General features: G+C 38.9%; 1 protein-coding gene across 1 annotated transcript in view; it reads left to right on the top strand.

Moving 5' to 3' along the window:
* LOC144240388 (kelch-like protein 32) overlaps positions 1-27,505 on the top strand; it is a gene marked incomplete at its 3' end in the record, with an annotated part of 90,498 nt that overhangs the window by 47,225 nt on the left and 15,768 nt on the right. Inside the window, exon 3 of the mRNA XM_077774692.1 lies at positions 1,041-1,221. Coding sequence (XP_077630818.1) covers positions 1,041-1,221 — 181 coding nt within the window. The remainder of the gene's footprint in view (positions 1-1,040; positions 1,222-27,505) is intronic.

The following is a 27,505-nucleotide window of genomic DNA, read 5'->3' as shown; positions in this document are numbered from 1 at the left end:
CCTCTGAGCTGTAAGCACAGAGCCCTACACAGGGCTTAAACTCACAAACTGTGAGATCATGACCTGAGCAGAAGTCAGAGGCTCAACTGACTGAGCTACCCTGGTGCCCCGGACCTATGAGTTCTAAAAGGATATAGGATGAATATTTTAAAATAGGGTAAGGAGTGAAGGACTAACTTTCACAATGAGTAAATTTAGCAGTTTCAAAAAACTAGAACAGCAAATAAAACTGTATGGTCATTTCTAAATCTAGTACAATGACCACATAAAGAGCTTGACGGCTGATAATATAGATATCTTTTATTTTCAACCTTAGATTTTTTTTTCATTTACTATGATTTTTTTGATGTTCCCCATTATACATGATTTCCCAAGTTTAATAGTCATTTGCTGTTTATTCATTGCCATTTACATGGAATAGTCAGTGGCATCCCTTTTGTCTCTGATCAACATTTAGTCAGTTTTGTTTTATTTTTTATTATAGTATCATGACCTCTGTGGAGACTTAGTAACTTCCTGTATCTCTGATGAGTCTTGTAGGTCCTGTGGATTCTGTGCTAGATCAGTGGATGGTGGTGATCATGTGCTAAGCTTGCACCAATCCCTCATGGGTGGTACAAAGCTAGAGAAGGAATCAGAGACTCAGGAAGGGGGTCACAGAGAGGAGAGAGTCACATATATACACACATCCAGAGAAAGCTGTGCACTCAGAGGGGACAGAGGCCAGAATCAGAGGCTCACAGGGCCACAGGCATGGGCCTTATACAGACACAGATGGACACACAAAACCCCACAAATCTAGAAAGAGAAGCACTAGTATGAAAGAGAAAGACACCCTGAGGGGGTGAGGAAAAGAGAGAATTAGAGAAAAGGAGAGCAGAGGAATAGTAGAATGGAGGGAAACGGAAACACGAAGGACACATTCCCGTGGTGTGCTGGGATCTGCGCTCCCTATGGGGGTGGTGAAGGAGTGAGGGGGTACCAGGGGCAGCAGGGGCTGGGGAGAGGAAGCATGTTGACACTATTGCTCTCTTTCGTAGTATTCAAGAAATGCTGACAGGCCAGAGGCTCTGCCACTCGGAATCTCACAATGATAGTGTCTTGGCAGCGCTGAATCAACAGAGAAGTGACGGCATCCTCTGCGATGTCACCCTGATTGCTGAGGAACAGAAATTCCATGCTCACAAGGCAGTCCTCGCAGCATGCAGCGACTATTTCCGGGTAAGTTGGGGTAGTTTGTTAAAACAGTTTCCTGAACTGTCCTTCATCCATCAGTCAGATGACAGTCACCAGAGTTGTGAATGTTGGGGGCCGTTCCTGGGCAGAATGAGGTTGGGGTTCCAGTAGGATCCTCCCTGGCCTGGTCACCTGGATGTCCCTCTAGTGGAGAGCAGACCTCTCTTTGGCTTCTGAGCTGAGGGGTGTTTGATACTTTACCACCATAAGGCAGTGTGGCACTGTAGTGCACCATTATGCAGTGTGAACTGGGGGACAGGGTGTATCTGGATCCAGGGTCAGAAGGACAATCTATAAAACAATTTGTTAAAATTTAAAATGTTCGTAAATCTGTGTGGTGTTTCTGATTTTTTATTTTCTATGCATGTTCTGGTCTTAATGCTTTCTAACTGTTTGCTCCAGAGACAGATACAGTTGGCCTAGTGGACGTTTATGGTTGATTGATAAGTGTGTGTTGCTGAAGGTCTGTGGTCTTGTTTAGTAGAACTTTAGAGTGTGATTTTCAGTGGCTTATGAGATACGGTGGTGTGTTTGTTGCTTTATTTTATTGTTTCCAGTATAGTTAACATACAGTGTAATACTGGTTTCAGGTGTAAAATATAGTGATTCAACACTTACGTACATTACTAGGTGTTCATCACAAGTATGCTCCTTAATCCCTATCACCTATTTAATCCATCCCTGCCTGCTACCCACCTCCCCTCTGGTAACCATCAGTTTGTACTTGAGAGTTAAGGTCTGTTTCTTAGTTTGTGTGTGTGTGTGTCTCTCCCTCCCCCTCCCACGCCATGATTGTTTGTTTTGTTTTTTATATTCCCCATATGAGTTAAACCATATACTAATAGCATTGTCTTTCTCTGACTGACTTATTTTACTTAGCGTTGTACTCTCTAGCTCCATCCATGTCAATTTGTGTTTATTGCTTTTTTGAAGATTAAAATATACAGTATGGCTATAGCTAACTAAATGCCACTTATTTAGTGCTTCCTATGATTTAAATGGTAGAAAAAGGACTTTATATGCATATCTCATAGAATTGAGAATAGAAATTAATTGTGAAATTTTTTGTTTCTCTTGCCAAGGTCTCAAAGTGCTATAGAAACCAATTTAGGCCTATAGGCAATTTGTTGGTTTGATTTGAATAATTCCAATAATAATCTTGGTTTTAATGTTTAAGAGACAATATCATCTGCACTCAGTTGCCAACTGGCAAGTAAAAAAATTTTCAAAAGTGCCAAATCATAAAAGAAAGTCTTTTTTTATAAAGGATTTTAAATGTGATGAAACTCAGTAATATAGAAGATCAAGAGGGATACTCGAAATGTATCTAAATATATATATAGCAGAATATCTAAAAAGTGACCTTTTATTTTTTATTTAAAAATTTTTTTAATGTTTTATTTATTTTTGACACACAGAGAGAGACACCGCATGAACAGGGGAGGGTCAGAGAAAGAGGGAGACACAGAATCCGAAGACAGGCTCCAGGCTCTGAGCTGTCAGCACAGAGCCCGACGTGGGGCTTGAACCCACAAACCGTGAGATCATAACCTGAGTTGAAGTCGGGTGCTCAACCGACTGAGCCATCTAGGTGCCCTGAAAAGTGACCTTTTAGTTCCATTAAAATAGTGTTACATTTTATACACCGACAGCATCAGGCATTAATCTTCCGGAAAGGTTATATCATTTAGGGAGTTTTTCAAACAACATATTTTGGGTTCTATATAATACGTACACACAGGGCACCTGAGTGGCTCATTTGGTTAAGCATCTGACTTCAACTCAGGTCATTCATGGTCTCAGGGTTTGTGAGCTTGATCCCCACATTGGGTGAGCTCTATCCCTGCTTCAAGAGTCTCTTTTGCTCCCTCTTTGTCTCCCACTCTCTCTGCCCCTCATGGGACTCTCTCTCTCTTTTCCTCTCTGCCCCTTGTTCACTCGCGCTGTGTGTCTCAAAAATTTAAAGAAAAGGAGGGGAGGGCACCTGGGTGGCTCAGTCAGTTAAGGGTCCAACTCTTGGTTTTGGCTCAGGTCATAATCTTGAGGTTCATGAGTTCAAGCCCCACGTAAGGCTCCATGCTGACAGTGTGGAGCCTGCTTGGAATTCTCTCTCTCTGTCTGCCCCTCCCTTGCTCCCACTTTCTCTGTCTCAAAATAAATAAACTAAAAAAAATAAATAAATATATAACATGTGCACATTATATAATAATATAATGTAATAAGTTTTGTCTTCCTTTAGACCATAATTTAGCCCTTCTTATTACTTAGCTTCTCTCCTCTTAGGTCTCTACTTGTTGGCTTTTTAATTTAATTTTGGAGAACAATTTTTGTGTGTGTGTGTGTGAGAGAGAGAGAGAGAGAATGAGAGAGAGAAGGAGAGAGAGAGAGAGAGAAAGCATGTGAGCAAGTACATGTTACTTGCTGGCCTTGAAGAGTGTTTGATGCCACCCCCAGTCTTTCATCTCTTTTACCACAATGCCCCTGAGACTCTGGTAGGTTACATGGAGAGTGCCTCCTTTATAACACCTATGTTACAAAGTTCGTGAAGAAAGTTTCATTATTCCCGTGATGCAGATAAGAAAAGCGAAGTGCAGTATGTTTAAATAACCCACTCAAAGACTGCCAGATATTAGGTAGAAGAGCTGATTTTCACACAGTGGAGCATGTTTCCTTGAGTACAAAAAGCTATGCTTTTTTTCTTTAACCATGTGACCTGCTAAAATCATCCACTGCCCCTTCAAGCCCACAACCTGCTCTTGAGATGAAAATTGACTTTGTAATCAGTGTTCATATGGAGAAACTAAAACAAAGCTGGAACAGTTGGCACTTTTAACTCTTTTCTAGGTACAGTGTTGAGTGATGGAGTTACAGTATTTAACTAGACATAGACCAAGCTCTGTGGAATTTGTAATATAGATATTATACTAGAAGTAATTTTTTGCATTGTACTCTGCCTCTTTTGTTAGCTTTTGTGACCCCCAGACCTAAAAGCTGAATAGTTCCTCTGGTTTGTCAGCTCTAATGACCAATGCTGGATTCATTCTCACATCAGCAGTTAACTGGATTGTTGGCTGGAGGCTGGATGACCTAAATTGGCCTTGTTCACAGGTCTGGTGATTGTGAGGCTCTTGACTGGGGTTATAGGGAACACTGGACATGTATTTCTCACAAACAGGCTAGCCTGGGCTTTTTCACATGACAGCTAAGGTCTAAAATCGGCAAGAGGGTAAGTCTCAATGTATAGGAACTTTTCAGTTTTCTCTTTGTGTCATGTTTTCTGATGTCCCATTGGCCAAGAAAGTCCCATGGCTAAGCCCAGAGTCAATGTAAAGAGAGTGTATACCAAAGGGCATAGATGCCGAAAGGGAATAACTTTATTGCCATTTTTGCAACCACCTGCTGTCAAGAACTGTCAAGACTGAGTTTATTCTCAGTATTTAAGAATCTTTTATATTGTGGTTTATCTATACCATGGAATACTACATGGCAATGAGAAAGAATGAAATCTGGCCATGTGTAGCAACGTGGATGGAACTCAAGGGTATTAGGCTATGTGAAATAAGTCAGGCAGAGAAAGACAGATACCATGTTTTCATTCTTATGTGGGACAGACTTTTAAATACTGAGAATGAACTGAAGGTTAATGGGGGGTGGGAGAGAAGGGAAAATGGGTGATGGACACAGGGAGGGCACTTGTGGGGATGAGCACTGGGTGTTATATGGAAACCAACTTGACAGTAAACTATATTAAAATAAAAAAGAGTCTCTTATGGTTTGCTTCCCTCCCTCTTTGTAACCTTTTTATTTTTCCCTTTCCCCTCCCCCATGGTCCTCTGTTAAGTCTCAGGATCCACATATGAATGAAAACATATGGTATCTGTCTTTCTCTGACTGACTTATTTCACTCAGCATAATACCCTCCAGTTCCATCCACGTTGCTGCAAATGGCCAGATTTCATTCTTTCTCATTGCCAAGTAGTATTCCATTGTATAGATAAACCACATCTTCTTTTTCCACTCATTAGTTGATGGACATTTAGGCTCTTTGCATTATTTGGCTATTGTTGAAAGTGAGCACAAACTGAAGGGTGTTGGGGGTGCGGGAGAAGGGAAAGTGGATGATGGGCATGGAGGAGGAGGGCACTTTTGGGGATGAGCACTGGGTGCTGTATAGAAACCAATTTGACAAAGTTTATTAAAAATAATAATACTGTGTTGTATAGTTGACATTTGCTAAGCCAGTATGGAAGTTAAGTGTTCTCATAAAATAAAAAAGAGGGAAATATGTGATGTTTAGATGTGTCAATTAACTTGTTGTTGGAAATCCTTTCACAATAGATACATGTATCAAATCATTACATTGTACACTTTAAATATATTAAAAAAAACTATCAATACTGAGATTTTACCATACTAGCAAGGCAGCCTACGACTAGATGCTGGTAGAAGGTACAAGACTCCAAAGTTAGAGATAAAGGAAAGTTTAATACTCATAGCAACCACAGTCTGTGAGTCTCAGCTTATTTGCACATTTTCCCTGAGCCTCAGTTCTCGCAGGTGAAACGAAGAGGGCCAGCTTCCCGTTACTGCACACAAAATGAACTACGTTATGGGAGAGGATTGTTGAGTCCAGGAAACCCAAATCTTTCAAAATGGGTAGGAAACATGTCTGGTTTTTGTTCTTGAGGGACAAATCATTATTCTAGACAGTAAGCGTGCCTATCCTTTGCTCTGTAAAGAGACACTGTGTCTTCCAGGATTACAAGCAAAACTGCCCTTTATTCCAAAGAGAGACACCAGTGTGTCATCCCCAAGCTGTTTGCTGTAGAAGCATCCTTGAAAAGAAAGTTCAGAACAAAGGACAGCCTGTGATTCACTCACAATACATGCATAAATGCAAGAGAATCATTCAGAATTGCCTTCCAACAACCACATGCGCTAAACTAGAATTAATGTTTGTGTTCCCTGTGTCTTATGCTGTACCACATTGAAACACCTGGAAACAGTCTGCTATAGTAATTTCGGTATCTCTCACATTTATAATGTTGCCTCAGGCTTGGTACACAGTAAATATTTATTAAGTGAATGAAGAAATGTTTTCTAATTGTCATAGAATTCCATGTATATTTCAATTCTTAATATCCTGAGGACAAAAGATATGCAAATTATTGATGGATTTGTCTTTCTAGTGTCATCTGTTCAAGTTAATTAAGTACCTTGGTATAAATTAGACTGTGGTACTTTGCACTTTGACATCTGGCAGGTTATTTGAATCTAAAGTAATTGTTTTCATTCAGGAATGGCAGTACTGCAAGAATGCAAAGGCCCAAGTTTTGATGTAAACTGATCCTTTACATTGATCCGAGAGTTGGCATCAGCTTTTCTCACTTAAAATGTAAATAATGAGCAGTAGCACACAAAGTATTGTAGCTTCCTGTGATTATCAACATTTTAAAAGAAAAAGTGAAAACCTTCTTCAGCCAAGTAATAATGAGTTAAAAAAAATAAAAATTAGGTTTAATATCAGCAGTGTAGGTACAACATGGCAGTAGTCAAATGCTGTAACTGAGTCAGAACAGGGACCTCTTTTCTGAGTGTAAATCAGTGGTGGAAGGAAGAAAGGGAAGAGCTTAGGATTCAGGTCTGAGTTTGAATACAGTGGCAGGGACCGTGTCTCTGTGTTCACCATTGTTTCCCAGAGTGCCCAGAAAATAGGTGCTATTCTAATTAATATTTGTTGGGATATTCATCCTCTTTGCTAGCTCTTCTCTGAGCACAGGTGAGTCATCTAACTTCTGTGAACCTGTGTTTTTTCATTTGTGAATTGTTTATTATAAAGCACAACTCTCAGAAGGGCTTAATATAGAGTTTAAATAAGATAAGGCATATAATGTAGTAAGCACTGTTTCTGAAACACAGTCGACGTTCTGTGAGCATTAGCTGTTTCACCTGGTCATGTTCTGCCTGGCTCTTATCTCTGTCTCTTGCGGGTTAGAGATAAAGGCTCATCGTTGGGCTCACCTGGTTGCAGGCTTTTGATGGGTCAGAATAACTTTTTGGTTCTCTCCTTTCCCATCTTTTACTTTTCTGAATCTGATGCCTCCTACCTTCTTGCCTAGAACATTCTAGTAGCCATCTAACTTTTCTCCTCTACTAGTTATCCCTTTGCAAACTATTGTGCAAATGACTCATGGTTAGCTTTCACTCCCCTGCTTAGATCCTCCAGAGCTCCTCACTTGCATATTTGCCGGACTCCTGGAGTGGGGCTTCATGCTGTGTTACTATCATCGATCTTCACCTTTGTTCCCCCATATGTTCATTTGATGTTGCAAACATACTCCATTACACCTGGGGATCTTTCCATATCTCAGCCTTACTAATGATTAGTGTTTCCACCCTAACCTCTTAGTCACCTCTTAGGTTACCCTGTGTTCCAAGGTTTATCACAACCAACTGTGAAGTCTTTCTTAAAGTCTTATCCTGTCTATCCTCTGCCATCTCCCTAAATTCATATTCAAGTTTCACCCTTTTCTGAAACCTTAAAACCATAGCTTGTCTCTCTCAAGGAATTAATTAAAGATCAGCAGAATGAAAGGACAGCCTATGGAATAGGAGAAATATTTACACATCTGTCTGTTAAGGCGTATAGAAGGAACTCATGCACCTCAATAGTAAAATTAAAAATAAATAAATACTATGATTAAGAAATGGACAAAGGATCTAAATAGACATTTTTCCAAAGAAGATAGACAAATGGCCAACAGGTACATGAGCATGAGCAAGTATAAGCTCAGCATCACTCATCATCAGGGAAATGCAAATCAAAACCATTTGCATATTCCATTCCAGTGGAATATCACCTCATACCTGTTAGGATGGCTATTAGCAAGGCATGAAATAACAAGTGTTGGCGAGGATATGGAGAAAAGGGAACACTTCTGCACCACTGGTTGGAATGTAAATTGGTACAGCTACTACAGAAAATGATAATGGAGGTTCCTCAAAAAAATTAAAATGAGTGTATTTATTTTTGAGAGAGCGAGAGAGAGCGGGGAAGGGTGGGGGGCGGGCGAGGATCTGAAGTAGACTCTGTGCTGACAGCAGAGAGCCTAATGCGAAGCTCAAACTCATGAACTGTGAGGTCATGACATGAGCGGAACTTGGATGCTTAACCAACTGAGCCACCTAGGCACCCCTGGAGGTTCCTCAAAAAAATTAAAAAAATAGAATACCGTATGATCCAGTAGTCCCATTTCTGGTTATACATTGAAAGGAAATGAAATCAGGCTCTTAAAGAGATATCTCCCAAGTTCATTGCAGCATTATTCATAATAGCCAAGATATGGAAACAACCTAAGTGTCTATCCACAGATTAATGGATAAAGAAAATGTGGTGTGTGTGTGTGTGTGTGTGTGTGTGTGTGTGTGTGTGTGTACCCAGGAGAAAGAAGGAAATCCTGTTATTTGTAACAACATGGATGAACCATGAGAACATTATGCTAAGTGAAATAAATCAGACAGAGAAAAACAAATATTGTGTAATTTCCCTTACAGAAACAGAGGGTAGGATGGTGGTTGCCAGGGACTGGGCAGTGGGGGTGATATGGGGATATGTTGGCAAAGGGTGTACATTTCCAGTAATGAGATGAATAAGCTCGGGGATCTAATTACAGCATGCTGACTATAGTTAACAGTATTGTATCATAGACTTGAAAGTTGCTAAAAGAGTAGATCTTACAAGTCCTTACTTTACACCTGTGTGTGCATGTGCATGCACACACACACATGCAAACATACAGGAATAGGTAACTGTGAAGTGATGGATGTGTTCACTAACCTTATTGTGGTAATCATTTTGTGATATATGTATGTATTAAGTCATCATATTGTATACCTTAAACTTACACAGGGTTAATGTTAATTATATCTCAAAGCTGGAAAATTCCTTTAAAAGGAATTGAAGATTATGTATCATGTGTTGCAGCCTCTTTCACTAGGAACTTTTCTGAGAAGGACTCTGATTAGCTGAGGACTAACCAAGTCCATCAAAGTGCTGTTGAATAAAGTTGAATGAGGAGGTATAGAACCAGAGGTAGCAGGAGAAATTAGGACCTTATGATCTAGAGTGTGTGTGTGTGTGTGTGTGTGTGTGTGTGTGTGGTGTGAAGAGTCAGCCCCTTACCCTCCTGCCTATGGCACTCTGCTCTGACTGGGGACATAAAAGTTGTAGGGCCCCAGTGTGGGCAGCCCTGGGCTGCGGGCCACCTCGCAGCTTCTGGGGGCTGTTGTTTAACATTTGCTATCTCCAGCTTCAATCTCCATAAACGCCTACGGTTTCTGGCCAAGGAAGCAGATGTCTTGACTGTCTAACATAGCTTCGCATATGTGATGGTAAAGTGATTCAAATATGACATTTTGGAAAGTTAAATATTTGAGCATCATTTTCCATTAAAGCCTGAGTGTGCTCTGCCTATGTAGTTTTGAGAGAATAAGATAAAGCTATGATTTAAAAAAATCTATGTTCCATGTATTTTATAATCAAACTTTTCAGTCATTATTTGATGAAAATGGCATAAAAGACTATTAAAAGAGAATATGATATGTAATTAGAAATAGATTATTTTCAAATTTAATAATTTATTCCTACTATTTTCTAAACAGAATGGATTTATAGCCTGGTAGGAGAGAACAAATAACTTCAGTATGTGTAATTAGTATTAGAAGTTTGGTATGACGTTTTGGGGCTTGAACCTTTTTTTTTCCTCCCTCGTCCTCTCTCCGGCATTCTCAGTCAGTAATAACAATAATCATAACTTCGTTAATTGAGCATTTACTGTGCTACAGGCAGTTATTCTAAGTGCTTTGTGTATATCAACTCATTTTATCCTTTAAAGACACCTAGAAGATGGGTATCATCATCATCATCATCATCATCATCATCATCATCATTTCCATTTTAAAAATAAGGGAAAGGAGGCTCAAACTGAAATAATTGATCCAAGAGGCATGAAGAGTGGTTACGGAAGAACAAACGAAAGCCTGACCTATACAAGGAGCAGATGAGGGAGAGAAGACCAGTGTGTGAGGAGTGTTTGCTAGAGGTAGAATGTCTGGGACACACCAGGTAGAATCTGAGGCGGGTGGTGGGATGGCTGGTGAGGGAGAGGAGAGACTCAGGAATGAAGGAGGCCCCTGGCTTGAAGATCAGGGGTGGTGGGAGCAAGGAGGTGCCTACACCCACCAGACTCAAGCATGGAGAGTGTTGGGAAAGAATAGCCACGAGGTATTTTGAAGGAGGCTGTGCAAATGGAGGCTAAGTGTGAGCTCTTGAGATTCCCCTTGAGGCCAGAGCAAGAATCTTTTATGCTCTTCTGATCATTGCATCCCAGCACCAGCTGTAGTGCCTGGTGGCCCAAAGACCCTCGGTATTCATTGTCCCCTGTTGCAGTCTGACTGGAACAGTTTCTTGCTGTGTCATGTGGGTAGGGCCTCGCCAATCCCTTCCTCAGAACGTTTGCCCTAAGAACACCCATTGTATGTATTACCTGTTTGACACATTAGTTTGTCTTATATCCATGGCAAGTTTCTTGTAAGGACTTGAAGGTAATAGCAGTGCTTACGTTGAAGCACGTAAATGAGATCATTGCTGGGCTCAAGCTGTTTCCTGTTTGGTGGTTTTGTAGACTCTTCATTAACATTTCTGCTTCTCAGAACTCATACATAAGACATATTGTGTTTATCACGTTAAGGATAAACAGAGACATAATACTGGCAGTTATCTTGCTTCCAGCCACCAAGCCTGCAGCCTCCTGCCTTTATCCCTAGCCTGCTCCTCAGCTCCCATCGGTTATGTAAGCCCCCACTATGCTTCTCGCAAATTATCTTTTTGCTTAAAAAATAATATTAAGAATAAAAAATAAGTGTCTTTATTAACTCTCAAGCCTTGTTTGAATGTTAAAGGACTTTTAATAGTTGCTTGTTGTCTTTTATCCAGTTTCCCTGCCACAGCTTTCTGCTGTGTACATTCTGAGCAGCCACTGGGCACAGTGCTCTAATTTTGATTCATTTATTTTGGTTTACAAGAATATTATCACAGTCTGAGTGGTGCGGACCTCAAAAATTAAATTTTAACCGGGGATAACTTAGAACTATCCTTTGCAGACAAGAAATGAATAAAAATACTAGTAAAATAAACCTCAAAATCCATCAATACGTATAGTAGTTATTTTTAGTTTATCTTATGATAGTTAATGTAAATCTCTATTGCTGTCCTAAATTGTAAAGCATTATTCTGTGGTTATATAATTGGTACATGAATCTCACTAAAATTAAGTCCCATGATGTTCAGTATTTTCCATAGTCCATTTTACACTGGCCTGTCCTGTGATTAATTACTTTGAGGTTGAACAAGCACTACTGAGTTCTGTGGGTATTGGGCGTTTATGCTGAAAGAGCAGCATTGCTAATTCTTGCATGTTTGCATGCTGCTGTGTCCTTTCCTTCCCCTAGCATGTATATTTTGTGTGTCAGTCACAGAGGCACCAGAGTATCATTCTTATAGCACATTTCAGTTATGCATTATATGGCAAACTGATCGTTTTCCATCAAAAGATTACTTGTTTTAATATTTAATTTTATAAAATCTGTTTATAAAAATATTTAAAAAGTCAAGCAATGTCTGTTAGGAATAAAGGATGTGGTGAGAGAATGAGATATTATTGGCTTTGAAGATATCATGAGGAACCTAACTAAGGGAGGGTGGGGAACTGAAGGAAGTTTAAGAAGAATAATGGGCAGATTAAGAAGAATATGAGAAACTGATTCAAATGTGTGCTGCTTTTAAAATATGTATTTCATTTTTCATTTGAATTTTGACATATAGCAAAACTGTTAAGATATTTGCAGGTTTAGCTATCTATTTTCAGTATTTAATTTTATTTTGAAATGAAGAATTTGACAATAGAAAAAGGTCAAAATCCAACATAAGGATCATTTTATTTCTGCTATATTCCTTTTCTGATCATAAAGTAATTTTGCTCTATGTAACGATAAAGTGTCTTGCCTCTAATATTTTTTATTTTGAATATTTTTAATGATTCCCATTTTAATTTTATTTGGTGTCACTTAGTGTTGACTATTTAATTTTATTTACTATATTCAGTATGGTAACTACTGCTACTTAACAAATCAATGTGCTTCTTTAATACAGTAAGAACAAATTGACTCTATGCCTGAAAATAGTGTCAAACCCTACTTTGTCAAATCCATAGGCGTTTCCTGAGCATCCACTATATACAACAAAGTTTGTACTGGATGTTAAGAGGGATACAGAAAACAATAAGAGGTGAAGTTTGAGACCTCTGGGATATAGGAGATTACATAGCAGGAGGGAAAAGAGGAGAAAAAAATATATCTGTAGTTAGGACCTAAAGGATGCCTTTATTCAAGTGGCAGAAAGAGAATGAGCAGATGGCCTATGGGACAAAAAAGGAAAAACCAAAGATATATAAAGATAATCCGCATGTACATTTTAATCAAAGCCAGAAAAGAAAAGAATTCAAGGATTAATACATTCTGTAGAAGGCCAAGGAGGATGCAGAAAAATTCACTGTCCTTTAAGAAGTTGATTTCATTAGAGTGTGGGAAAGGAAGCCAAAATCTAAGGGGTAACATACAAAAATATTGATAAGTGCTACTTGTGGTTGGTGGACCAGTGCCATTCTGAGGGATGCTTGTTAACTGTCCATGCTGATTTGCTACCAAATGTAAATCAGCTACATGATGAAACACTGTGTTAGTTCAACTGGCATTTTTCACAGGAAATCTTTCTTAAGGAAGCAAATAATGAGTTCGTTTGTATTCTGGCAGAGATTTCTTACCTTGTGTCTTATGTATAAGAATCGGTTTGACGACAGCCCTACTCTGAGGAGCGCTGATACAGAAAATAACAATGTACACACATACACACAATTCCATTTTCATTTTCATTTTTGTTTTTTATTTAGCTTTATGGAGATATAATTGTCATATAACATTGTATAAGTTTAAATGATAATTTGATACGTATGTGTTGTGAAATGGTTACCACAATAAGGTTAGTTAACACATCCATTACACATATAGTTACCTGTGTGGACAGTGGGAAGTGGTGTGGTGGGGAATATTAAGATCTACTCTCTTAGCAACTTCCACATCTGCAATATGTGTTAACGGTATTGTTAACTTGGTGACTGAGCTGTACACTAGATTCCCAGAACTTACCTTTTAACCAGAAGTTTATATCCTTTTACCAATATCTCTCCATTTCCACCATCCTTAGTCCCTGGCAACCAACATTCTACTGCTTCTATGATTTTGGTTTTTGAGATTATACAAATAATTGAGATTATACAGTATTTGTCTTCCTCTGTCTGATTTATTTCACTTAGCATAATGCCTTCAGAGTTCATCCATGTTGCAAATGGCAGGATTTCCTTCGTTTTCATGGGTGAATAATATGCGTATGTGAGTGTACATATATATCCATTTTTCCTTATATATTCATCCATGAAATGGCATTTAGGTTGTTTCCATGTTGTGACTATTGTAAATAATACTGCAGTGAACACGGGAGTTCAGATATCTGTTCAAGATCCTAATTTCACTTATTTTGGATATATACCCCAAAGTGGGATTGCTGGATCATATTCCATTTTTCTTCTTTGGGGAGCATCCATACTCTTTTCCATAGTTGCAGTACAGTTTACATTTCTGCCAGGAATGGACAAGGGGTCCTTTTCTCCATATCCTCATTAACACTTCTATTTCTTTTTTTTGGTTAGAGCCATCCTAACAGGGGTGGGGTAACATTGCATTGTGGTTTTGGTTCCCATTTCCCTGATGAGCAGTGATGTTGGGCACCTTTTCATGTACCTGTTGGCCATCTACTTTTTTGAAAATATATTTTTGGAAATATTTTTTGGCCAGACATTTTTTTGGGAAAATGTCTGATTGGTTTCTTTGGCCACTTTTTTAACTGGATCATTTGTTTTTCTGCTATTGAGTTGTATTAGTTATTTATATGGTTGGACATTAATCCCTTATTAGGTATATGATTTGCAAATATTTTCTTTCATTCTACAGAATGGAAGATGTGAAACAAAAGTGAAAAGGCATTTTCACTTTGTTAATAGTTTCCTTTGCTGTGCTGAAGCTTTTTTTTTTTTTTTAATGTATTCTCACTTATTTTTATTGCCTGTTTTGGTGTCAAACCCAAAATCTTATCACCAAATCGGATGTCAGGGAACTTACTGCCAATGTTTTCTTCTAAGAGTTGAGAGTTTTTATCATGAAAGGTTGTTGAATTTTGTTAAATGCTTTTTATGCATCTATTGAGGTGATCGTATGATTTTTATCTTTCATTCTATTAATGTGGTATATCTATTATTAATTTACATTTGTTGAACCATTCTTATGTTTCAGGGATAAATTCTGCTTGATCATGGTGTATGATCCTTTTAATGTGATGCTAAATTTTGTTAGTATTTTGTTGAGGATGTTTGCATTTATATTGGTGAGGGATATTGGCCTGCAGTTTTCTTTTTTGTAGTGTCCTTATTTGCCTTTGGTATCAGGGTAATGATTGCCTCATTTTTCTTTATATGTTTGGTAGAATTCACCAGGGAAACCATCTGGTATTGGGCTTATCTTTTTGGGAGTTTCAAAATTACTGATTCAGGCTCCTTGTTCATTATTGATCAGTTGAGACTTTGTTTCTTCATGATTCTGTAATGGTAAGTTGTGTTTTTAGGAATTTGTCCATTTCTTTAGGTTACAAATTTGTTGATGTGCAATTGTTCATAATAATCTTTTCTGAACCTTCATATTTTGTGGTATCAGTTATGATGTCTCTTCTTTCATTTCTGATTATATAAATTGTGGTACCTCTCTACAGTGGAATACTATTCAGTGATAAAAAGAAATGAGAGCTTAAGCCATGAAAAGACATGGGTAGATCTTGAATACATGTTACAAAGGGAAAGAATCCAGTCTGCAAAGGTATATAACTGTATGATTTCATCTAAGAATGGCATTCTGGCATTCTGTCTGGCATTTTGGAAGAGGCAAAACTATGGAGACAGTAGAAAGATCATTGATTGCCGGGGGCTGAATGGGGAGGAAGAGACAAATAGATGGAGCATAGGCATTTTGGGGAGCAGCAGTGCTATTCTGCATGATACTCTTCTGGTACATACATGTCATTATACAGTTGTCACAATCATAAAATGTACAACACTAAGAGTAAACCTTAAAGTAAACTGTGGACTCTGGTTGATAACGATGTGTCACTTTTGGCTCATCAACTTTGCAACCCTGGTGGGGAATGTTGATACAGTGGGGGATGTTGTACATGCGGGGGCAGAAAGGGGTTATTTGGAACTCTCTGTACCTTCTATTCATTTTTGCAGTGAACCTAAAGCTGGTCTAAAAAATAATATCTAGGTGTGCCTGGGTGGCTCAATGGGTTAAGTGTCCAACTTCGGCTCAGACCATGATCTTACAGTTTGTGAGGTCGAGACCCGTGTTAGGCTCTGGGTTGACAGCCTGCAGCCTGGAATCTGCTTCAGATTCTGTGTCTTCTCTCTCTCTGCCCCTCCCCTGCTTGTGATTTTTCTCTTTCTCAAAAATAAATAAACATTAAAATAATTAATATCTATTAAAGTTTTAAAAATGGAAAGAAAAAGGTGTTGTAGGCACTTCATTGCTTTCTCATAACTGTATTATTGTTTTCACGGAAGATGACCTTTCAATTCTTTTTTTTTTTAAACATTGAGCAATTAGGTTGTCAAAATTAGACATACCCCTTTTGGGAATAGGCCACTTTAATACAATAAGCTGTGATTCTAAGAATAACGAGAGTAGGTATTTTTAGACGGCGCGCAGCAGTCTGGAGATGGTCTGACTTGCTCTTCCATTAAAAGGCGTTGAAATCGTCTGCACAGTATGTTAGAAACCTGCGTTTGCAGGATATTGTACTGACACTGTCACAGGAGGATGGTGTAAATTCCAGTGTGAGTTCGAGTTGGAAGGCAGAAGACCAGTGGCCCAGCTCAGAGACAGTCAGGCAGAAAAAAGTCTTTCTCACTCAGCCTTTTACTCTATTTAGGCCTTGTTGAAGTGATCAGATGCGGCCCACCCTCACTGGGGAAGGGCCGCCTGCTTCACTCTGTCCACTGATTCAAATTTAATCTCACCCAAAACACCTTCACAGACACTCTCATTAAAGATGTTTAATGAAATATCTGGGCACCCAGGAACCTAGTTTGACACATAAAATTAACTATCACAGACACTGTCTCTGTCCTTTAAAAAAGTTGTAACTTATAGAAAAGATAAAACATACATATTTATAAGTCAAAGCAGAATAATGTAGGAGCACATAATCTGAACCTCACCCTTTCGTGGAATCATGTGTATATATGGGCTGTGGGCTTCCTTTGATACTCTGTCTCATGTCCTTCCTGTCCTGTAACTTCCTGCCTCGTGCCTTTACAGTCTCTCCTCCAATACCCTAGCCCTATACAGATCTCACAACTAAGTGCCAGACGCTGTTGTAGATTGTGAGGATGCAGTAATATATGGAACGCAAAACCCTTGCCCTTATGAAACTTTCATTATAATTGGACAAGGCTGACTTAACAAATAGATAAGAAAGTATGGAGTGTGTCCGTGGGGTTAAAGGGTGTGGAGGATGATAGAGCAGGGTAAAGTAGGCATTGGGGGTCATAGTGGTGGTGGGAATTGCCTCCTTTTAACAAAGTGGTCTGGGAAGCCCCACTTAAAAGTGAAGGCGTGAGCCATGTACTGCTTGACAAAGAGCATTCCAGGCAGAGGGAACAGCAAAGGCCAAACCCTGAGGCATGAGGTACTAGTGGTGTTTTTGAGCCAATAAGGAGGGTGGTGGCTAGACGGCAGTGAGCTGGGAGGGCCAGTAGCAACATGTGAGGCCGGATCACGTGGGACACCTTGCAGGCTGCCGTTAGGGTTCTGGCTTTTACTTTCAGTGAGATGGGAAATGCATGGGCAATTTTGATAGAGATATGACATAACCTGACCTGTGTTTTAAAATGATAATTCTCCAATTTACGTAGTGAGGTGAGGGTGGAAGCAAGGACCCTAATAGGAGGCTGTTAAAATAAGATGGGAAGAACATGATGACTCGTACTGGTGTAGTGGGGCTGGAGGCAATGAGGACTATGGATTGCACTTTGCAGGGAGAGCCCAGAGGATTTGATGGTGGACTAGCCACGGAGTGTGTGAGAGAGAGGCGTGAGGCTGATTCCAAGGCATTTGCCTAAGGCACTGGAGGGATGAAGTTGTCATTTACTCTGGGAAGATTGTGGGAAGACTCATTTTACGGTCATTTGGGTATACTAACGATGGATTCTAGGCTTTGCCACATGTTTTCCAGTAGTTTGTACAGTCTTCCCTCATGAGGTGGAGACTTTTTCTGATGGGAATGGTTTTCGTTTTTGTGATAGGATCGTTTTCACTTTGTTCTTCTCTGTCTGGCACAGTGCCTCACGCAGGGCTGATGCTCAGTGGGCATTTGGAGAATGAACACGCCGACTCTTTTGCAGATAGTTAGAGTTTAACCCCATTCTGTGGTCTGGGTAGTATATATATGCACAGTTGGGTTGCTGGTAGTGGTGTTGGTTTTTGTACAGATTTACTTACTAGGCTTCACACTGGTGATACTATTGACTAGGAGTAGGTTCTTATCTTGGTAATGGAGTCATACAAAGGTCTTTGTTCTCTGTGGGACTGAAACATCCAGCAAATGGCACCTTTATGTGCACAGCGCGTTGGCAGACCAAGGACTGATCCAAATTCACTAGCTGGATGCCACTTCTAGCCTGATAGGTGCCAAAGCACATAAACTTCAATAGCAAAATGAAAGTGCCGAACAATATAGTGGTAGCAAGGTTACTGCTACTATCTACCGAAAACGTCCTTCATTTGATTCTTAAAACAGCTCTTAAGGTAGACGTTTGAATCCCTGGTTAAAAAACTATGCTCCTTATACAATAAGAGTAATAACCACTTAGTTTTATGATAGTAACTGACTTGCATAGCTTGTGTATATTTGGCAGTTAGATGCCTGGGGGAAGAAATTGGATTTTTTTCATTCTCCTATAGGATCTGGCACAGTGCCTTGGGCATAGTATCACAATGAATATTTTGCTGAATGGATTAATGAATAAACGATTTTGAAAGATGGAGAAAACATTAGTCTGGAGTTATCTGCAAAGCTTCTTGGAAGAGGAAGGCCTCACTTACACATAAGTTCTAGGAGGTCTTTCCTGGGCGGGGAGGCATTAAGACAGGCCTGGAGGTGGAGCGGAAGCTGAAGACATCACGATAGTTCATCCTGTTTTGTGGCTGCTCTTGTGCCAGTGAGATGCTGACTCAGTCTTCTCTGATTCTGACCTCAGCCAGAGTTGATGGCTGTTCCCTCTTTACCTGTGGGAGAATTGACTGAAAGAGTTTGGAAAGTGTCCTTAAGTCCTGTGGTTGTAGAGCAGCAATGCAGAGCTGAGACTGGTCCTTCCAAAGCCCGTGTTTTATCATGTTGTTTTCCACCACAGCACGTGGGTTCTGTTCCCATCTCTCCGCTGGCAAATGGAGGAGTGTCCTGCCCTGAGCTCTGTCTGGGTCATTGGCCCGAGGGTACACCAGGGCTAAAGGAGCTGCCTGAGCCCCTGGCTAGTGTGTGCTTCACCCCTTGACATGTTTTTGTGGTGGCCCCAGTTGCCTCTAATAATTTCACCTTTAAAAGTTTCACACAGGACACCTGCGTGGCTCAGTTGATTAAGCATCCAACTCTTGATCTTGGCTCATGTCATGATCTCGCAGTTCATGAGTTTGAGTCCTACGCTGGGCCCTGTGCTGATGGCGTGGAGCCTGCTTGGAATTCTGTCTCCTCTCTGCCCCTCCCCCACTTGTGCTTTCTCTCTCTCTCTCTCTCAAAATAAGTAAACAAACTTAAATAAAAAATAAAATTTTACAGAAAAAAATTTAAAAACACCACATTTTAATGTGAGAATTAATTATGGAGGCAGTACAGTTTTAGACGGAGACCAATCTGGTTTATAACAGCTTTATTTGTGTAGTTTCTGGCTGTGTATGTCCTCGGGCAAGTGGCTTAGTATCTCTAAGTTTTATTTTCTCCTGCAATTGTAAAAGTAGGTGAATTGACACTTCATGGGGCTAAAGTTGAAGTGAAATGAGACACTTAAATGTGAGGTGCAAACCAAGGGTCTGAAATACACTAGATGCTGATTTGATGGTTTACAAATATTGGTAGTGGTTTTTTATTTTTCAAGCAGAGGTGAGCAGAGTTTTGGTGTTGAAACCAAAATTCAGTTAAAAAGCAACATTGTTTTAAGGCTTCTCAGCAAAGAAATTTTTGCCAGTTTTGTCTGTATTTTAGATTTCATCATTTCTTTTATTTTGAAATTATTTTTTCCCCAAGCTGTACTTCTAGATATAAATCTTTAATCTTTTGAACATGCTCCAAGCTCTCCAAGCACAAAGTCCTCCTCACTGTTAATGTCTTTAGGATTTACTGGTCATGCTATTTCTTCTGCTATAATTTACAATCCAGAATTGTTGTAAATGTAAAATCAAATATTTGGAAAGGTGTTCATGAGATTAAAAAAATGCAAGTAAAATGTTCCTGTGGTTTATATTTAATAAAAGGAGAATTGTGTGTGTGTGTGTGTGTGTGTTGTTGTTGTTGTTGTATATGCTAGCTTACTGTTTCCAACAGACTGTGTTTTCCACTTTGAATTCCCTATTTGATGGAAGTAAAATGAGATCTTGCTATACAGTAGGAAGGAAGACAGCTTATATTTCATGCTGACACCAGAGCATCATATGATTTCATGTTTAAGAGTGGTTTTTAAAGTGTGTAAGGGATATCTTGACCTTAATCCCAGTGTCTTAGAAATGTATGTAGAGATTAGAGTTTTGAGGCAATTTGCATTCCTCACGAAGGAGCTTTGGTACCAGTACTTGTGACATCATGGTGTCAGTCAGAGGGCTTCACACATAGGCTTCTGTGTCTCCAGCCCGCAGCCTATGAGGATGTCTGTTCAGCCCCATATAGAGGAAGGCAAAATAAACTGAGATGGTCAAACGTGCTACTGATTTTTTTCCCTAGACTTTGGGCAGAGAATAGCTTTGGGGCCCCCCTCCTTTTTTTTTTAAAGAAAAAAGTGAGGGGTGTCTGGGTGGCTCAGTCAGTTGAGAGTCTGACTTTGGCTCAGGTCATGATCTCATGGTTTGTGGGTTCAAGCCCCACGTTGGGCTCTGTGCTGACAGCTAGCTCAGAGCCTGTACCTGCTTCGGATTCTGTGTCTCCCTCTCTCTCTGATCCTCCCCTGCTTACTCTGTCTCTCTCTCTCTCAGAAATAAATAAAAACACTAAAAAAAATTTTTTTTTAATACAGAAAAAAGTGAGCACATAGGAAAATAAGGCACCTCATGTCATACTTTTGGCTCAATGAGGATTATCAATAAATGAAAGGTAGTAGAAGCAATGATAGCAGCAGCAGAATAAAGAATAAAGGCAGTGACCTCACAAGTGACTGTGGTGGGTTCCCATACGGTTGGTGGAGCAGGGCTGATGGTGTGTCAGGACTTGCACACGTATCTCCCTCTCTCTCTCCCTCTTTCAACCCCCTACCCCCTGATGAATACTCAGCCCTGGTGCAGCAAATATTTTTTGAAACGTTTAGGAACATCATTCAAATCATCACAAAATATTTTATGAGTCCTATAAAGTACTTTGTTCCCCTGAATTATTTCTGATGATCTGTTATCATGTTATCTTAGAGGTAGAAGAATTTATCCCTCATCTTCCCTCAGTTTTGTGTGTGCATGAGTGAAGAAGGTACTACAGGGGTGCCTGGGTGGCTCAGTCGTTAAGCATCTGACTTTGGCTGAGGTCATGAATGATCTTATGGCTCATTAGTTCAAGCCTCACATCAGGTGAGGTCATGCCCCACTTTGGGTGAGTTTGAGCCCCACTTTGGGTAAGCCCCACTTCTCTCTTTCTCTCCCTCCCTCTCTCTCTCTCTCTTTTTCTCTCCCTCTCCTGGGATTCTCTCTCTCTCTCAAAAATGAATGAATGAATGAATGAATGAATAAGTACAAAAACGTCTTCCTTTAAAAAACTGCCTGTTAAGGGGCACCTGGATGGTTCAGTCAGTTAAGTGTCAGACTCTTGATTTTGGCTCAGGTCATGATCTCACATTTGTAAGTTTGAGCCCTGCCTTGGGCTCTGTGCTGACAGCACGGAGTCTGCTTAGGATTCTCTCTCTCCCTCCCTCTCTGCCCCTCCTCCTCTTGTGCGCATGAACTTTCTTTCTGCCCCTCTCAAAAGAAATTATTTTTTAAAAATAGGCCTAGGGGTGCCTGGGTGGCTCAGTCGGTTAAGCATCCGACTTTGGTTCAGGTCATGATCTCACGGTTTGTGGGTTCGAGCCCCACGTCTCTGTGCTGACAGCTGGCTCAGAACTGGAGCCTGTTTCAGATTTTGTATCTCCCTCTCTCTCTGACCTTTCCCTGCTCACGTGCTCTCTCTCTCTCAGAAACAAATAAAACATTAAAGATTTTTTTTTTTAAATAGGCCTGTTAATATGCTGCTGTATGTTATGTTTTGGCTCTAAAGTTGAAAAAAATCCAAATGACCTCAAACCTTGCCACCTAAAGAAGGAAATAGCAATTTTTTTTTTTATTTAGTAAAAGTAACCTACAGGAATAAAAGGGGTATTCCTTCCTTTATATCTTTTATTAGACTGTTTGGGTTGTTTTTCTTTTTCTTTTTCTAAGCAGCACAGTAGTCACTAGTTTCATGAAGTCTTTGGATAGCAAGTTACAAGTTTAGAGTAGCAAGATTACTATTCTTTCCTAAAGATTTTCCAGCAAGGCAAAGCGAACATTTGTGAATGTGTGGAAGTGTTTTCTGCCCTTAATTTTTATACCTGGTATATACTGCAGGCTGCTTATAACAAGATTCTACATCTAGTTGGTAAATGAGAGATTTCTAATGGAGGATTATCATATCAGGGGTGGGGTGGGAGGAGAGACAGTATTGGGAAACAGTGTGTTTATCCTATATTCCCATGAGTTCATTACTAGGTTGTTTATCTCTTGTCTAGCCAAATCTACATTAGTTTCCATTATGTTGATGTTAGAGACCATATAATAAAATTTCTGGTTTTTAGAATGGTAGACATGTTTTCCTTTAAGTGCTCTAAGAAATAGTTGTTGAAAATAATATGAACCATATCTTCATATTCTAGGCAAAAGCCAGTTTCAGGAAGCTCGGTGATAAATCACCCAGAAAAAAAAAAACAAAACAGTGAATTGTGTCCTAATGGTTGGAATAGGACAAGCTTTCTAATAGTGATGACAATTATTAATTACTTACCACAAAATATATGTATAGTAGGAGCAAACTTCAAAACTATAATAAGAAGAAATTTGTGCCTTTTTAAATAATGAATGAAAAAATATTTTAAAAGGGCAAAGAAATTCTTGAATTATAAAAATGTTGAATTTCTTCGCTATAAACTTTAAAAACTCTATAAACTGTTTTAAAACTCCAATTTACTGAAGTATGCAAAGTATATATGTGTATAAATATATTTTATATGAATGTATGGAGCAGTCTTTTATTGAATTATAATTAAGCATCAGGATTATTGCAAACTAACTTTTAACATATAAATATTAAAATAAAATTATATGAAACTTTGTGGAAAAGAATTCATAATACAAGGACTGGGTAGAAAAAGAATCTATTCCTTACTAAGGAAATGATCATTTTTATTCATGCTGCAAAGTCTAAACATGGAATGTAAGGGGCGCCTGGGTGGCTTAGTCAGTTGAATGTCCGACTTCAGCTCAGGTCATGATCTCACAGTTCGTGGGTTCGAGCCCCGTGTCGGGCTCTGTGCTGACAGCTAGCTCAGAGACTGGAGCCTGCTTCGGGTTCTGTGTCTCCCTCTATCTCTTACTCTCCCCTGCTCATTCTGTCTCCCTCTCTCTCTCAGAAAAAAAAAAAAACAAAAAAAAAAACATAAAAAAAACTCTATAAATATGGAAGGTAAGGTAAATTACTGTTCATTTAACATCTTCCTCATTTGTTTACTAGCCTTAGTTGTCTGTGTATTCACATTATTTATTTTCATCTAATTCCTTAATAACCCTCAGATGTAGATACTACAGCAACTTTACAGATAAGGAAATTGAGTTTGCTCAACATTAAGTAAGATTGCTCAGATGCTTGATTCCAGGATCCAAATACCAATCTAGCTCCACTTGTCTCCTTGTCTCTAAGCCCCCTAAATTTTCCATGACACTAAACTGTGAACCTCAGAGTACTTTCTATTTAAGGTTACTATTATCTGTGAGCATTTTGACAGGCAGAATAATGGCCCAAAGATGTTCACATCCTAATCCCAGGAGCCTGTGACTGTTCCCTTACATGGAACAGTGACTTTGCAGATGTGCACCTGAAGGACCTTGAGGTGGGAAATTATCCTGAATTATATCTCTCAAAGGAGAGGTTGAAATGATATGATTGCTGGTTTTGAAGGCAAGGGACCATGAGCCAAGGGATGCCTTAGCCTATAAAGGCTGGAATACACAAGGAGAGAGATTTTCTCCTTTAATTTTTTTTTTAATTTATTTTTGAGACAGAGAGAGACAGAGCATGAGCCAGGGAGAGGCAGAGAGAGAGAGGGAGACACAGAATCTGAAACAGGCTCTAGGCTCTGAGCTGTCAGCACAGAACCCAATGCGGGGCTCGAATCCACGAACTGTGAGATCGTGACCTGAGCCGATGTTGGACGCTTGACCGACTGAGCCACCCAGGTGCCCCAACGAGAGACATTTTCTTAGAGCTTCGAGAAGGAACAGAGCCATGCTGATACCTTGATTTTAGCCCAGTAAAGTCCATTCCAGACTTCCGACCTCCAGACTGTAAGATAATAGATTTGTGTTGGTTTAAGCCACTAAATTTGTGGTAATTTATCACAGGAATTATGGGAGATTAACATAAGCATCTTACTGGTAGCTAGCTGAAGTGAACTTTTGCGTGATGTGTTTCATGAATTTTCAGATGCGGTTTTGCTTACCATCATTTCTGTCACACTGTCCTCCTAGGTACTTCCTGATCCTACTGGAAAATAAGACCTGATTGTGGTTCTTAGATTTGAAAAGCAATTAATTAAACTACATATAGGGACCATTGTGTAAGAAGTATTTGGGTTCCTTTATTTCAAAGTAAAACAACAGAATTCAAAAGAGCCCCTTTTTAATGTTCCAGCTTTGCTTTATAAGAGGTCACTGTGTCCTCAAATGGTGCGTGGCCAGTGAGTTTTGTACTTTAAACAGTGGAAATCCCATGCTATATGATTTTGTTGAGAAAAGGATACTTCTCCCCCTCGCCTTTAAATCAGCAAAATATTTTAAGTGTCTTAAAACAAACTTTACATTTTCTTATGGGGAATAACATGGGGAATGATACTTTGTGAAGGAAAAGATTTGTGAAGTTGTGTGTTGTAGTAAAAGAAGCAGATTTTAAGAGCCAAAGTATTGCAGCAGTTTGGTGTCAGAAAAACACACTGAGCTAGTGTTAGGCGATTGTTGTTAGAATCTTCTTGCAATTGTTAACTTGCTGCATTATCTTAGTAAAATTACTTCCATTTTGGGGATGGGTTTCTTTGTTTGTAAAATGGGGATAATAGTATCTGCTATGTTATATTATTTTAAAAAATGTACTAAGAAAATATAAATGGCAGTGTTAAGAAAAGAATAGAAGTAGCTATTCCAATCCCAGGTAATATTTTTGTTCTTGATAAGAAAGTTCTTGATGTGTACATGTGCATATATGCACATGCATATCAGGTCTAACATTGAGAGACCCAGAAATGCCTTTTGATTCTGTGGAAGGGTAAAGTAATATTTAGTAAACTGTGCTTAAGTGTTTATTAAGAAGTTATTCAATCTTTTGATATATGTTTCACAAATACCTTCAATCAGAATTTATATTAATTTTTCAGTGTGCCCAGAGCTGAAATGTTTATCACCCACTGAGGCAAAGGAAGAAAGCAGCAAATTGTGGGAATCAAGCCAACACTGCAGCTTGCTGTGACTTACCAAATTAGATTACATCCCCTTTTGTCACAGGAAATATTTGTCAAAATGGATAAAGAATTATAATAAATTTGTCAAAATTTGAAAGTGTGAAAAACTAACCTAAGTGCAGTGGTCTTTCATGTAGAGGTTTGTATACCCCTGAGAGTACAGATGAGCTGTGGGGATGTGGAGGAAAATCTACTTCCTGTAAATTTTAATGTCAATTTTATTTCTGCTTGAGGCTTATTTTACAATGTATATAACAGATTGGTATACAGCTTATCTATATAATTTATAAATATATAAATATGAGGGCTACTACTCCAAAAATATAAATGATTGCACAGTCAATAAAAAAGTTTGGAGAGTGGTACAATAGTGAACCAGGACACAGGATGTAATATTGAACATTCTAGCTTTTCCTGGACTCAGTAGGATTGTAGTGAGAGGTGCTTGGCTGGCCCAGGCAGTGGAGCATGTGACTCTTGATCTTGGGGTTGTGAGTTCAGTCTCATGTTGGGTTGGTAGAGATTACTTAAAAATAAAAATAAAATCTTAAGGGGCACCTGGGTGGTTCAGTCAGTTAAGGGTCTCACTTTGCTCAGGTCATGATCTCATGTTCATGAATTCAAGCCCTGCATTGGGCTCTGTGCTGACAACTCAGAGCCTGTAGCCTGCTTCAGATCTTGTGTCTCCCTCTCTCTCTGCCTCTCCCTTGCTTGTGATCGGTCTCTCTCTCTCTCAAAAATAAATAAAGCAAAAAAAAAAAATTAAAAATCTTTAAAAAAAAAGATTGTAGTGAGAAATGTGTTTGGGGTTGCAACTTTTTAAAACATTATTAGACACCAAAAATCAAAGTTAAATGATGGACCATGGCAATTAAATTAAAATATTACCCCACAGTGGAGAAAAGAAACCTACATTCTGTAAACAATGAGCTCAGTTCCATTTGTAAGCATCATCAGGAGAGAGGTTTTTGTCTTTCTTATTCACTGATAAATCTGCAACATTTCTAACAGGCATAGCATATAGTAGGCGTTCAACTAATAGTCCGTGAGTGAACATATGCACTTGCTGGTACTGTGTAAACAAAAAGCAACATGTCATTTTGCTTATAGTTGCAGAATAGCCATAGTTGATATATCATGAAAGAGCCCAAGGTAGAACTTTTGCATGGAAGTATTACTCAATTTTCTCCACATGGCTTGTGTAACTCTCAGTGTGCTCCTTTCAGCCCATGGTGCTCTCTTTGACTTTGTGCATGTTTCCCCCCGCCCCTCCCCAATTTGCTATATGGCTATTTCTGGACCTCTTTATGTATCTATTGTTCTGTTTTGCTCTGTATGACCATTTCTTCTTTTCCTCACTTTTTAAAATCTCTTTTCACTGATATTCCCCTTGAAAGTCTCTATCTAAACAATAAATATATACTTTGGTTTTATATTGAGTGGACTTTGAAACATGTGTTGATAATTTATAAGGTGGAGAAATGGAACATTTTTAATTTTTCTCAAACCCGATAATATTAGATTAACCTTTAATAATGTGTGCTTTTGGATATTATTTTTGGATAGGAAAGATGTCTTTTCATTTTTACTCTATTGACTATCTTAATGTAGACTTCAGAGCTTATTCCCATAAAAATACTTACATTTTTTTTTTTTATCTTGGAACTTGTAGCTTATTTAAATATTACAATTCTTCATTGTGGCAGGGGAATAGTTAAAATTTTAGTTAAGTGAAAACGTATATGTTCTTAAAATCATAATGTTTAGGTTATTGTATAAACATAATACAGTAAGCACAAAACAGTAACCTATAATAGAGCATGAATTATTGATACAGTAAAGATAGATATATGATTAATCATATATAATGATAGAACTATTCTGGTGAAATTTAATCTTTTTTGAGATTCAAAAACCATTTAGTGTTTTCTCTGCCTTAGGGTGTCCAATGCATTTTCAGTTCTCATTTATGTTGCCATGGAAAAAAGCAATAAACATGCTTTCTGGTTTTTGGATTCTAGATGAGTAGGAATTGGCTTTTTATTGGGAAATCACATATGTTATTGTAA

This window comes from Crocuta crocuta, unplaced genomic scaffold (assembly GCF_008692635.1).
Source record: "Crocuta crocuta isolate KB4526 unplaced genomic scaffold, BGI_CrCroc_1.0 scaffold247, whole genome shotgun sequence".
Taxonomy (NCBI): Eukaryota; Metazoa; Chordata; class Mammalia; order Carnivora; family Hyaenidae; genus Crocuta; species Crocuta crocuta.
This window is presented reverse-complemented; position numbering and strand designations above follow the sequence as displayed.